General features: G+C 43.9%; 1 protein-coding gene across 3 annotated transcripts in view; it reads left to right on the top strand.

Annotated features, from left to right (window-relative positions):
* Positions 1 to 6,951: 6,951 nt before the first annotated feature.
* Positions 6,952 to 14,749, top strand: part of MPP2 (MAGUK p55 scaffold protein 2) — a 48,861-nt gene continuing 41,063 nt past the window's right edge. The window contains exons 1-2 of one of the 3 annotated variants that reach the window (XM_077252551.1): positions 6,952 to 7,122; positions 11,220 to 11,342. In XM_077252551.1, the coding sequence (XP_077108666.1) occupies positions 11,306 to 11,342 (37 nt within the window). In that variant the 5' untranslated portion in view covers positions 6,952 to 7,122; positions 11,220 to 11,305. Of the gene's footprint in view, positions 7,123 to 7,584; positions 7,704 to 11,219; positions 11,343 to 14,749 lie in introns of those variants that run through there. The other 2 variants (XM_077252554.1, XM_077252552.1) reach the window with 2 other exon arrangements.

The following is a 14,749-nucleotide window of genomic DNA, read 5'->3' as shown; positions in this document are numbered from 1 at the left end:
GGTGGAGGAGCAATTTTTTTTTTTTTTTTTGGGGGGGGGGTCTTTATTTTGCCTTACATACAAGTCACAACCCTGGAAAGGATGTACCTTAACATATTTCCCAGGAAAATCCATTTTGGTTTCGTTTTTGTATGTTTGTTGGTGCACCTGTAAAAAAGAAGGGGGGCTGTAATGGGCGCAGCTTGATGGAAGCCCCCACATGACTGCGTTGCCGAGAGGAGGGGTTTGTAGTTTGAATAAAAACAGGGATCTTCACGGGATTGGTGGGAATTTTGTATGGGGGGGGGGCGTTTTTTGGTGGCACAAGTAGGCGGGGGCTGGGAAAGTGCGTTAAGGATTCATTAGTGCGGTGACTGACGAGGAGAGAAGCCCACCCTCCCTCCCTTTTTTCCGTTTTAGTGTAAGTTGAACAGCCTTTTGGTGGGGGGTAGTCTGGGGGAAGGTTTTGTTTTTTGCTTAGTCAGGTCAATTTTGGGGGGAATTTTTTGTTAACATCGTCACAGTGGCAGGTTGGCGGGAGTGGGGTTCTTGGAGTTGATGATGACGTTTTATGGGGTTGATCTGGCTTTTGTTTACGGGCTCTGGACGGGGAGTTTACCTCGGGAGCTTTGGGGTTTGGTTTGCCCGAAATGGGTTACATGGTGCCCTTGAGCTGGTGGTCACGGCTGAGGGTAAAGAAGTGTTTGGTTTTAAATTTTGGTGGTGGCTTTATGCCTATTTTTGAGCCAGATTTCTTAGCTCCAAGAACCCTCCCCTCAGGGTTTTTACATATGCAATGTATACATGTTATTATTCATGTTATTGTTTGTTTAATAAAATGGCCGCTGTGGCCAATTTATCCAAATAAATTTGTGTTTTGTTTTAATTTTAATAGGCGGCAGGCAGAGTAGTGAATGTGCAAGGTATGGGGGTTAGTAAGTTTGGGTACGGAGAAGACCCAGTCTAGGCGATACGCTGTCATGGCGTGAAACTCTGACAACATTGCTTACAGCTGTGACATTGGAGTCAGAAATGCTTCCATGGGTGATCCTCATGATGTTCCTGTGTCATTTGAGCATTGTTTCCATCATTTTCTGACATTTTTAGACCTTAAAAGGACCTCGGGGGGATCGCGGTAAAAATACTCGGGTTTCCCATAGACTTACATTGGGCTCGCGGCTCGGGTTGAGTACCCGAGTATTCCAATTTGCTCGACACGAGCACCCGAGCATTTTAGTGCTCGCTCATCACTACTAGGGATCCACTTAGGATCCAAAAAGAGCAGGACTGCCCATCACTAAAACAAGTTCCCCCAAATCCCCCTGGGGCTCTGATAACTGCTCCCTGTCTCCTGGGACTGTGTTAACCCCTCTAGTTGCTGGATGCTTTTGAAGCAACAGCACTCAGCACTACTTATGTATGTCACAGATCTATGCATGGCACCACAGAGACATTAATATATACTCTTATTACCGTACTGTTCATATAACATTATTCCATTACCACTTCACTCTACACATTTCCCCTTCTCTTAATAAAGGTTCATCAGGAGTATTAGGGGAATTTACCATCAATATTATACTAAACTTGAAATGGTCTTCAGAGCAGATAAATGATAGATCTGTAACAAGGCTCAGGAAGGACAAGGAGAAACCCCTCAGATAGTGCGCCTGAAGACTCCTGTGAAGGTGAAACGCACTGTATGTTCTCTCCCAGTAAGAACATCCCATATGTTACACAAGAGCGGCCAATAGATGGGTCTTTTCTGTGAATTGTACACTTGATTTATTGCCCCATACAGTTGTGCTCAAAGGTTTACATACCCCCACAGAATTTTTGCTTTCTTGGCCTTTTTTCAGAGAATATGAATGATAACACACAAGAGCGGCCAATAAATGGGTGTTTTCTGTGAATTATACACTTGATCCGTTGCCCCATATACCTGAGCTCTTCATTCGAAGGCTTAATAAGTTTTGTATGTGCTCCGGGGGCCCGCAAACACCAGATGAGTCTTCAGTGGCATGTAAACGCTGGACTTTGCTTGGCTTTGGGGGTCAGGTCACATTTGCAGACCCCCCTTTGTCACTAGGACAGTAGAAGCCCTAAAACGTGACCTGATTGTAAGAGCTACACCCCTTAATGAGCAGAGTTTGACCCAACAGGTGATTAAGACAACTTTAAAAAATGAAATGAAAGAATGAAAGGATACAAGATTATTTTTATTTAAGCTAAGCCCCCCTTAGCTCTAAGTGAAGTCACCTGACAATGAGCCAATCAGCGCTCACTGACTGCTGCCTCCGATTCTGCAACTTTCTGAGTATCTGCAGGTCACAGATGAGCAGGAGGCAGCAGAAAGCCACGGCTCCCGGACATGGCGCTAACGGAGCAGTAGAGCAGCATCTTCTCCCGTCGGCTGTCTGGTAACATGAAGCTTGGCCAACTACAGGATTCCTGGGAAGACCCCAGACCATCAGTGATGCATAGCTCCCACACGCACGGGACACTCTGCTTCCCACAGACAACAGGAGAAGCAGCCGTCACACGCCCCCTTGTGTTAGGCTACGCCCCTTCACCTTCTCTATGTTCCTGAGTCTTCCAGTGTGCGTGTGCGGTTCAGTTCAGAGAGGGAGAGAGAGGGGACACGTATCAGCCGGTCATCCCTGCACCCACAGAGCCTTACACCACATATTGGCTACCTGCTCTGTGCGCACAGGACCTGTTATGAGGTCACAGGAGGGGAGGAGTCAGGGGTCACATGATCGGGACCTCTGTGGATTGCAGGACTCGGCTGTGCTGTTTGCCAACTTGCCATGGTGCTGCTGGATGAGGTAAGTAAGTTGCCTTGTGTGTGGTCAGGAGGTGTTTACAGTGTGGATATAGCAGAGCCATGTGTGTACGAGGTGTATGAAGCGGAGCCGTGTGTGTATGAGGTGTATGGAGCGGAGCCGTGTGTGTATGAGGTGTATGGAGTGGAGCTAAATGTGTACGAGGTGTATGGAGCGGAGCTGAATGTGTACGAGGTGTATGGAGCAGAGCTGAATGTGTACGAGGTGTATGGAGCGGAGCTGAATGTGTACGAGGTGTACGAAGCAGAGCCGTGTGTGTATGAGGTGTATGGAGCGGAGCCGTGTGTGTATGAGGTGTATGGAGCAGAGCTAAATGTGTACGAGGTGTATGGAGCGGAGCTGAATGTGTACGAGGTGTACAGAGTGGAGCCGCGTGTGTACGAGGTGTATGGAGCGGAGCGCATGTGTACGGAGCGGAGCCGTGTGTGCAAAGTGTATGGAGCACAGTCGTGTGTGTAGGAGTAGCTATGTATGGCCATTATACGGTACGAAGTATCATGTGCAGCCAATATACAGTATAGAGCATCATGTGCAGTCATTATACAGTATGGAGCATCATGTGCAGCCAATATACAGTATGGAGCATCATGTGCAGTCATACAGTATGGAGCATCATGTGTGGTCATTATACAGTATGGAGCATCATATGGGGCCATTATACAGTATGGAGCATCATGTGTGGCCATTATACAGTATGGAGCATCATGTGGGGTCATTATACTGTATGGAGCATCATGTGCGGTCATTATACACTATGGAGCATCATGTGCGGTCATTATACAGCATGGAGCATCATGTGGGGTCATTATACTGTATGGAGCATCATGTGCGGTCATTATACAGTATGGAGCATCATGTGCAGCCAATATACAGTATGGAGCATCATCTACAGTCATTATACAGTATGGAGCATCATGTGCAGCCATTATACAGTATGGAGCATCATCTGGGGCCATTATACAGTATGGAGCATCATGTGTGGTCATTATACAGTATGGAGCATCATGTGGGGCCATTATACAGTATGGAGCATTGTGGGGCCATTATACAGTATGGAGCATCATGTGTGGTCATTATACAGTATGGAGCATCATGTGGGGCCATTATACAGTATGGAGCATTGTGGGGCCATTATACAGTATGGAGCACTGTGTGGCCATTATACAGTATTGAGCATCATGTGTGGCCATTATACCGTATGTATCAGTGTGGCCACAATACAGTATGGAGCATCATGTGTGGCCATATTTTTTTGTTTATAATTATTCTTTATGAAACAGTGTGATCAGCAGTGCTAAATGTGTGTGGTTGGGACGTGGATATGGGTGTGAATAGTTATGAATGGGTGTGGTCAGAGGCGTGGCCTAAAATTTGCGTTGTGTGCCGCAAACTTTGTCCCTCTTTCCCATCTTCAAAAGTTGGGAGGTATGAGTGATGTCCTCCAGTAGCATAGCTCCCAACCATCCCTCATTGTGCGGGATTGTCCCGGTTTTCAGCCTCTGCCCGGCACTCCCGCACGGGGCACTCTAATCCCGCGGCGCAGACAGCAGGACCGACACGCCCCCTTGTATAGTTAAGCCATTCCCCGGGCCCTTACCCTTCTGTATGGCTGCCTGCTTTCTGCGCACAGGACCTGTGATGAGGTCACAGGAGGGGAGGAGTCAGCGGTCACATGATCGGCAGATCGGGACCTCCATGGATTGCAGGACTTGCTGCCACCTTGCCACATGGTCTTGCAGGAGGTAAGTAATGCCTTGTATGGGGTCAGGAGGTGTACAGTGTGGATGTAGCAGAGCCGTGTGTGTACGAGGTGTGCGGAGCGGAGCCGTGTGTGTACGAGGTGTGCGGAGCGGAGCCGTGTGTGTACGAGGTGTGCGGAGCGGAGCCGTGTGTGTACGAGGTGTGCGGAGCGGAGCCGTGTGTGTACGAGGTGTGCGGAGCGGAGCCGTGTGTACAAGGTGTGCGGAGCGGAGCCGTGTGTGTACGAGGTGTGCGGAGCGGAGCCGTGTGTGTACGAGGTGTGCGGAGCGGAGCCGAGTGTGTACGAGGTGTGCGGAGCGGAGCCGAGTGTGTACGAGGTGTGCGGAGCGGAGCCGTGTGTGTACGAGGTGTGCGGAGCGGAGCCGTGTGTGTGCGAGGTGTGCGGAGCGGAGCCGTGTGTGCGGAGCGGAGCCGTGTGTGTGCGAGGTGTGCGAAGCGGAGCCGTGTGTGTGCGAGGTGTGCGAAGCGGAGCTGTGTGTGTGCGAGGTGTGCGGAGCGGAGCCGTGTGTGTGTGCGAGGTGTGCGGAGCGGAGCCGTGTGTGTGCGCGAGGTGTGCGGAGCGGAGCCGTGTGTGTGCGCGAGGTGTCTGGAGCGGAGCAGTGTGTGTACGAGGTTCTGGAGCGGAGCCACGTGTGTACGAGGTGTATGGAGCGGAGCGCGTGTGTACGGAGCGGAGCCGTGTGCAAAGTGTACGGAGCGCAGCCGCGTGTGTAGGAGTAGCTATGTGTGGCCATTATATGGTATGAAGTATCATGTGCAGCCATTATACAGTATGGAGCATCATGTGAGGTCATTATACGGTATGGAGCATCATGTGTGGCCATTATACAGTATGGAGCATCATGTGTGGCCATTATACATTATGGAGCATCATGTGCAGTCATTATACGGTATGGAGCATCATGTGCGGTCATTATACGGTATGGAGTATCATGTGCAGCCATTATACAGTATGGAGCATCATGTGCAGCCAATATACAGTATGGAGCATTATGTGCAGCCAGTATACAGTATGGAGCATCATGTGCAGCCAATATACAGTATGGAGCATCATGTGCAGTCATTATACAGTATGGAGCATCATGTGCGGTCATTATACAGTATGGGGCATAATGTGCAGTCATTATACGGTATGGAGCATCATGTGCGGTCATTATACAGTATGGAGCATCATGTGCAGTCATTATACAGTATGGAGCATCATGTGCAGTCATTATACAGTATGGGGCATCATGTGCAGTCATTATACGGTATGGAGCATCATGTACGGTCATTATACAGTATGGAGCACTGTGTGGCCATATTTTTTTGTTTATAATTATTGTTTATGAAACAGTGTGATCAGCAGTGCTAAATGGGTGTGGTTGGGACGTGGATATGGGTGTGGCTAATTATGAATGGGTGTGGTCAGAGGCGTTGCGTAAAATTTGCAGCGTTGCGCGCCGCAAACTTTGTCCCTCTTTCCCATCTTCAAAAGTTAGGAGGTATGCAGTAGTAAAGTGTGAACAGTCCCCTGCTCCTATCTGTCCTGCAGCTCTGCTGGTATTAATAACATCTCTGTTGCCCTTTTTGCCTCCTCCCCTGTGTGAGTGTGTTAATCCTTACCTCCCCTTCTGCATTCATTGTTGTCTTTCCTGTGCAGAAGGGGTTAACTCCCCAGACCTGCTCCCTTCATGCAGTACAGTACATCCCATATGGATTGCACTAGTGTATACAGTCCGGCTCAGCTCCTAAGTCTGCTCCATACCCCTGCACCACCTCCATAATGAATACCGTAACAGATTTTAAGCTTTTTTGTAGGGAGGAATGGGCTAAAATTCCTACAAGTCAATGTGAAGGACTGATCAACAATTACTGGAAACGTTAAGATGCAGTTCTTACTGAGCAAGGGTGTGACACGAGATACTGAGAGCAAAGGGCTGACATGCAGTTGGCACTGGCCGACATGTGATATTGGATAATTTTGTTCAATAAAAAAACTACAGTCTAATGTTTTTGACTCATTTCTTTGATTTGCTTAATCTTATTTTAGGACTTTTGTGAAAAACTGATGTAGTTTTAGGTCAAATTTATGCAGAAATATGAAAAATTCTGAAGGGTCCACAAACTTGCAAGCATCACTGTAGCTATCCTAGAAACAAATAAACTTAAGAAATATCAGAAAATCTTGGGAGACAGATATTTATACTTTTATATTGCCAAGGCACCAGATTTCACCAAATTAGGTTATTCTGGTGGTTGCAGCAATGTCTAGCCAATTTGAATTGGAATACAATATCATCAAATTATACTCTTAAACATTCATAATCATGTGAATAAAATATTAAACCATTTGATCACATTGTCCCTCTGTTGTATGTCACAGTACCCCTTGAAGAACCACCCTTGCATTTGCTTGCACTGTTGCTGGCATTACCCTTTTAAGAACCAGCAGATTCTATGCTAAGCTACATCTGGGTGATAAGAGATATACCAAAGATAGATCACAACATTGGACCCCCAAACATCTATATTCTGACATCCTTATCAAGAGAAGGTGGGTATAATATGTTCAACATAGACGAATGGATTCCAAATATTCATGTGGTTGTGCCTGTGTTTGTTTGTGAGTCTATGTGTTTTGTATAGATGTATTTGTATCTATGTGGATGTTTTGTGTGTGTGCCGTATGTGTGTCTGTATATACATATATTTATATGTGTATGCTTCCATGTGCATATAAGTGTTTCTATGTGAGTCTATGCTTATATGTGTGTGTTTCTGTATATGTATGAGTTTGTTTTCTTTATGTGGGTGTGTAAGTGCATATTAATGTGTGTGCATCGTTTTGCATGTGTGTCAGTGTGTTTGTGTATGTGTGTCTTTGTGTTTGTTATTGGGAGTGCATTTAATTTCTGTGTGTTAGTTACATGTGTATGTGGGGTATATGTATGTGTGTATGTTTATATGCATGTATGTAACTGTATGTAAGTCCATATTAAGGCTTTCTTGTTTGTCTATATATATATGTTTGCCTGTGTATTTGTAATGTGTGTATACATATGTTTGTGTATTTATGTATATTTATATACATATACATGCTGCTATATATTTGCAAATGAGCCCACGTTAATACGGGTATGTATACTTTCTTGTTTATATAGACTATATGAATGTGGGATTTTCGGAATGTGTGTGTTTGTTTAGGTGTATATAGAGCTACACACACAGGAATAACCACACAGTGTGTGTATGTGTTTGCATCTGTGTTAATATGTGTGTATACTTATATGTGTATGTGTATGTGTGTTTTTATGTGAGCATGTAAGCATGCATCTGTATGTGTGTGTATGTGTGCATATGTATGTATATACGTTTATATGTGTATATATAGCTCTGTTTCCATTCCCATAAATATCTAATGGCCATAAATAGACACAGTGCATAATCCTGTGTGCTTGTGTAATATTTTATATGTAAATTTATCAGATATATCTATATACAATGTATTCGTTTCCTTAGTGTCACACTCACCTGTTACTAATACATTGTAACGTTATATTCGTAAAAAGACACATAGTGAGTAGTAAGTGTAGGCTTTTATGTTGGTACGAGGCGATACCAGTCATTATGCACTAATCTCACGATTAACATTGCATCAATGTATCCGGTTATCATGCATCATAAAATCTGAGAGGTTAAATGGACTGTAAATCTAAAGTCTATCTGATCCACATTTCCTGTGCAGTTTAATATAATCTGTTTTTTCCTGCTATCAGCCACTTCATTGCTAGACAGAATCTAATTGTGATGTCCTTCAATTGGTGACAGACCGAACGTCCAGAAAATTGTTATTTAGTAAATGCTTGTCTTTCGTTCTGGAGCATCTTGCTTCAAACTCTGCATTCTTCTGTTGTTCCTCGTGGAAATGTGACAGCTGGTTATTATCACTCATGTTATTTAATCAGAGCTGACGGTGATAGGCCGGCGTTCAGACAGACGTATTTCACTGTTCCTATACAGACTGAATGATGGCCTCCTGACCAAAACTTACAGCCATAGCTTCAGCCTGCCAGTTCTGGTCAGGAGACCCGTGGTCAGGGAGGACATTAGGGTCAATACATGGCAGTCCGGACTCGATCTTATGGTGCTTTCACATTGGGTTCTGTCTCCCATTGGGGAATACATTTGAAATCCCCGCAAAACAGGGTCCGGACACATGCGCCAATGGGGCCATAGACTGTGATGGTGACGGTAGAGCGATTGTGATCTTTGCCGTGCATCATTTTCGGGAGTGTATGCCTACAGGAGGCGGACACTCAGATGTAGTAAACTGCGTCTTAGCATCTGCCTCCTATAGGCGTACACTCCCAAAAAAAGTGCACAGTGGAGTGCATATTCACTCTGCCATTACAGTCTATGGCCCCATCGGCACATGCATCTGGACCCCATTTTGCAGGGGAATTTCACACAGTGTGACAGCACCCTTAGTCAATTTGACTAGCACTGATATATGCACTAGTCTGGTCTGTTAAATGGACCAAAGCTGTGCATACTACAATTTTTTTTACATTGGTCTGAGTCAAAAATTGGCCATGTGTACTGACACATTGGCTATAATGGGAGCATGTGCTCTCCGTATGCGGTCCATGGTGCACAAGGACAACACATTCCCATATAATATGCTCATCTGAACGAGTCCGTCGAGTAGGGACACACCATACTAACAAGACAAATGGCAACACAGAAGTCAAAGCTTGTTCATACATTTCCAAGAGCAATGTCTCAATGCTGACTAACATAAGATGGTCCAGAATGGTTATTTTAGAGGGAATACAACTATAAAAGATAAAAAAACACATGTTTTATAAACTGTTTTGTTCACACAATCCCATACAGAGGTATTCCCAAATACGACAACTGACTAGTGGTGGAACTACTACGTTCAGGAACATAGTTCTCTATGGAGCATACCGTGTATTGTAGAAGGGGTATAATAACTATAAATCCCACTGTTTACAATAGGTGGGAATCCGAGAGGTCAGGGGATAGCCTATCAGACACTGACCTTTCAGGACCCATGTGCAGAACATGTCTGTAACCCCCATATCATATTCATTCTGCATGTAGACATGAGCATATATGAAATATTCACATACACTCATATATATTACACATATATGTAAAAAATGGCATAAATATAATTTCTACCGAAGAGCAGCCAAAACTAAAAGGGTAGAGCCAGCTGTACGACACTAAATTTGCAATTTATTCCCTTTACCATTAGAAATGTTATTGAACCATTTGTTTAGACGGCCAGAAGAAGTCGCTCATTCATATCATTTTTATGTCAACTTCACTATATGATGTCCTGCTTTTGTGAGAGCTGACCTGTAATTTTATAGGCACCATCTTGTCATCACAAATATAAGATTTATATTAATGTTATTATGGGTCAGTTTTATTTATGTCATTTACAGATCACCATAAAGCATGTCTTCAGGATATTGTACAGATTTTTAGATTACAGGTACAGGGGTTCACTCTCTCAGGTAGCCACTTGGAACACGAAGCTACAGGGTTTTTACATCATAAAAAAGGAATAATGTTTATTTCCACTTGATGTACAGTAGCAAAAACAAAACCATAAGCATAAAAGCCCAAGCCTTTTCCAGAAGCTAGTGACAACATGGACCATGACTACTAACACATGGCTGAGCTAGTCCCGGTTCGGACATGCAAAATAGATATCGTCCATAGCAACCAGTGATACTTGCAGTTTTGTGCACATGGCCTGTGCAGTCTCTTCACAGATATTCTGGCTTGTCTCTCTGCAGCTCCAATACAACCCACTCTGCTCCGCTTCCCCAGCTGACCGACAACAGTGAACACATGGCCTGGTTGTAGTCCTTGCTAGCCAGGTGCACCTAATCAGGGCCTGTAGTGATAGGATGTAACCCTTAACCTACCTGGCTTTCCTACAGAGGAAACCAAGTGTTTGTATGTTATTACCTATTTATGAGGTTTATTTGAAAAAGTCTATTACATAAATGTGTTTCTTGTAATTGTTTTTGCACCATTATAATGGTCATGCTCTGAAAAAAAATTTCTTTACTAATCAGCTTCTTTTTTTAACTTAGACTGTAACAGCAGTAAAAAAAATACTATTAATGATTTTAGTTGGCAGATATTCTGTTATACATAGCAATGCAGCTTGAGGCTCACTGTTAGTGTTTCTGCTTTCCATGCCATGGGATGAATTTAATAGCAAATTCAGCACATTTTCTGTTATAGACAATGCATAGATAGTGAAAAGCACTGGCATGGTTATTGAAATGAGCAGTCAGCCATTTTTGCATGCACATTATTGGTGATGTACTGATGCAGGAATCTCTGCTCTGTGTATAGCAGAGGGCTGGAAGTGGAGGTGCTGAGTCTCGGGACCATGAAAGATAAATAATGCATATTTGAAAATCAAAGTACTTTAGGAAACTCTATACATTAGGAGTAAATCTGAAATTACATGTTTTAAGTAGACAACCAATTTTATTCTCACCCCCCATAACAAAACATGGCACAAACTGTAACTACATGGATATCTAATTCAAACTAATAAATGCCCTAACTGTATCAATATCTCTCTTTGCTCTAAAGATTCTACTGTTGCTCCATTGTTGTCTCCTCTGACAATCTCCTAACATACAGTCTGGCCTGTCTCTTCAATAGCAGTTGGAGTCTCAATGCCTGTCGCTATTCCTTCCATCAATTCTGACTCTGGTAAGTTACAGACATTCACAGATAATTAAAAGTGACACTAAAAGTGACATGGAAGTCTGAATGTAGCATCACCAAAAATGAGGACCAGGGAAATGCTCCAGGAATTACATGAACCACCAATATATTACTTTGTGAAACTAGTAATCGAGATTCTGTTATACAATTTAATCTGTGCAGAATACTACAAAAATAATATCTCCTCTTAGCACATGTGTCTTAATGTGTCTTTCCCACCTGAGGCACTTTTGGATGTTTTTTAAGCAAGATGCCATAATTGTCATATAGGTGGGGTCCAAATTTAAGGGAACACCGAAAAAGGGCTGAACAAACAGACGGTTATGCATTTACAGGACGACTCCAGCAGTTTACATAATTCCCTCCTTCCTTAAAATATGAGTTCAGTGCCTGCAGTAAAATACATAAACCATCTGTGTCTTCTGCCATTCCCAGCACTGCTCTGGTCCTTCTGCATCATGGGACAGGAGCTCTGTAGTGGACTGTTAGTTCTTTGTATAAAGTAAGCCTATCAGAGCGTAGTTCTAAGGGCTCATACCCATATGCGAGAAAAAAAGGCCGATTTCCGGACCAAAAAACAGACGAGTGCTATGCGAGTGTCATGCGAGTACAATGCAATTTTCACACCTAGCATCTGATTTACATCCGACTGCTTTGGGATTGCTATCCGATTGCAATGCGATTTTAACATGAGCTTTTACATATGGCAATTCTCAGTCATTTACACATCGTTTTCAAAGGAAAAATTAATCAAAACACACACACACACACATATATATATATATATATATATATATATATATATATATGTATGTATATATAAATATATATATATATATATATATATATAGGAATCCAAAAATGTTTTGTGCATATATACATATATATATATATATATATATATATATATATATATATATATATGTGATAGATAGCTAGCTAGCTAGATAGATAGATAGATAGATAGATAGATAGAAGAGCCGCCATTTCCTGTGCGCGTACAATGAAATCACACTGACAGGTTAGAATAGAATAGATATATACACATAGAATAGATGTGCATTTTATATATATATATATATATATATATATATATATATATATATATATATATATATATATATATATATATATATATATATATGTATATATATATATATATATACAGCTCTGGCAAAAATTGAAAGACCGACACATCAAAACCCTGTTGTCATGGGCAGCCCAATCTCCAGACCTGAACCACATTGTAAACCTCTGGAATGTAATCAAGAGGATGACAGCTAGTCACAAGCCATCAAACAAAGAAGAACTGCTTACATTTTTGAACCAGAAGCAGTGTGAAAGACTGGTGGAAAGCATGCCAAGACGCATGAAAGCTGTGATTAAAATCATGGTCATTCCATAAAATATTGATTTCTGAACTCTTCCTGAGTTAAAACATTAGTATTGTTGTGTAAGAGGGTGAACTGTAGTCACACTGAGAGAGCACTAGGACCCTGTGGTTTCTGCCTGCTGCAGCAAGGGACAAATTCTGATACTGCCAGAATCCCGGAGACAATCTGGGCTGGTGGGTGGGGTCTGGTGTCTTCTGTGTAAAAATGAAACAAGGAAGTGAGAGAAAAAGTGCGGGAAGAGAAGACAGAAGCTGCGGTGATATTGCAAGGAGTCAGTGTGTGGACTTTACTGCGAGTGTGTAGAGAAAAGAAGCTGTGGAGAGACTTAGTCCTGCTAACGTTCCCCTGGAGAAGAGCCAATCTTTTGTTAACTTTTGAGAGACTTTGTTGCCAGCGTATTCTGAAGAAGAGCTAATCCATTATCTAAAAAGACTGAGACTTGACTAAAGACCCACTACGTGTTTGAGAGTCTGTGATTCCCTGTGCATTGATTGGAGAAACAAGTCTGACCGATTGCTGATACAGAGACTGACGGGTTGTCGTGGAAGCATTCCTAGGAGCTACAGAAGAAGAGACAATATCGTGAGGCCACTAACTAAGTCCCGGCGTTTGGGCTCGGCATCCGCCGATCAGACAAGAGGAGCTTGCTGTAACTTATTGGCGCTGAAGATATAGACTGGGCTGCAGCCTGTGCGGATTCTTACCTGAGAGGAGATCTATCTCAGGATACGGTACCAATAGTCATAGATACCCGGGTATCCCTGCGCAGAGTGTTTAATTGTTACTTCAGAGGTGTATCTAATATTAGAGTTGTGTAAGTTATACTCAGTGTGCCGTTCCAGGGACTCCCTTTATAACATTACAATCAATTTACACTTGTTCCTGTTTTAGTTTCCTTGTTAGGTAAATTTCTTACTAGTCTTTTGTAGCATACAGTTCTCAGGAGACCTTGGAGAGGCACAGTGATTTCAGCTGATGCTGAGCTGGTGTATCTTTGGGGTGCATCTACTTTAATATTCTCCATATTACCTTTATTATTTTGCCTTTCAGTAAATACCGTTTGGAGATTTCTGCCTTAGTCTTGGTTTGTGACTCACTGGATCTTATTCGGACCTCTGGTCATTACATTTTTGGCGTAGTCGGCAGGATCCAGTGTTTGTCGAGGGCGAGGGTAGAAATGACCCCGCTGTATCCGCATCCTCCTCGGGGGTTGGGGTTCCCCTGGCAGCCGCGGCGATTTCGGGAGGGTATGTGCCTGTAGGAGCTTTACTTCAGCACATGCCGAAATACGACGGGCGCAATATGGCGTTGCAAGATTGGGCTGAGAGAATCCGGAGTATTCTGCGCATGTGTAATTTGACCCCCGCGTTACGCGCTGAGCTGGCATTAAATGCACTGGAGGGCAATATTAGACGTATGGTGATGGTGCGCCCAGAATCAGAGAGGGATACGTTAGAAAAGATTTTGGAACTGTTAGAGGGGAGTTTGGGGGGCCGAGCACGTGTGGCCCAGCTTCGGTCCCTATTCTTTAATCGCCCCCAGAGAGAGTGTGAGTCCCTAATGCAGTACTCTAATATCTTGCAAGAGACGCTGAATGAGATGCAGCGACTAGACCAGGGGGCCATGGGAGCGTTCCGGGAGGTAGACCGCTTGCTGTGGGATCAATTCATCACCGGTTTAGCTAATAGACTTCTCCGGGACAAACTGTTGGAAATGGCCCGGGCTGCACCAGAATTATCCTTCTGGCAGATTTACCGAGCTGCAGTGGAAAGGGAAGAGAAATCTGCCCATGTGCCCGAGGGGTCAGTGAACAGTGCCCAGCTGGAAGAAGGTGGGTCATCAGGGTCAGGGGGAGAGGGGCTGGTGAGCGTGGTACAAGCTTTGCGTGCTGAGGTGAAGGAGTTGAGGCTGAAATTGTCTCAACTGACAGTTGATCCCGCCTCTACCCCCTCACGGGGGCCTCCTGCCCCACCCCCTGGAACGGTGACCCCACGGACG

Source organism: Ranitomeya variabilis, chromosome 4 (assembly GCF_051348905.1).
Source record: "Ranitomeya variabilis isolate aRanVar5 chromosome 4, aRanVar5.hap1, whole genome shotgun sequence".
In the NCBI taxonomy this organism is placed as follows: Eukaryota; Metazoa; Chordata; class Amphibia; order Anura; family Dendrobatidae; genus Ranitomeya; species Ranitomeya variabilis.
Note: the sequence above shows the minus strand (reverse complement) of the source record. Positions and strands in the feature narration are given on the sequence as shown.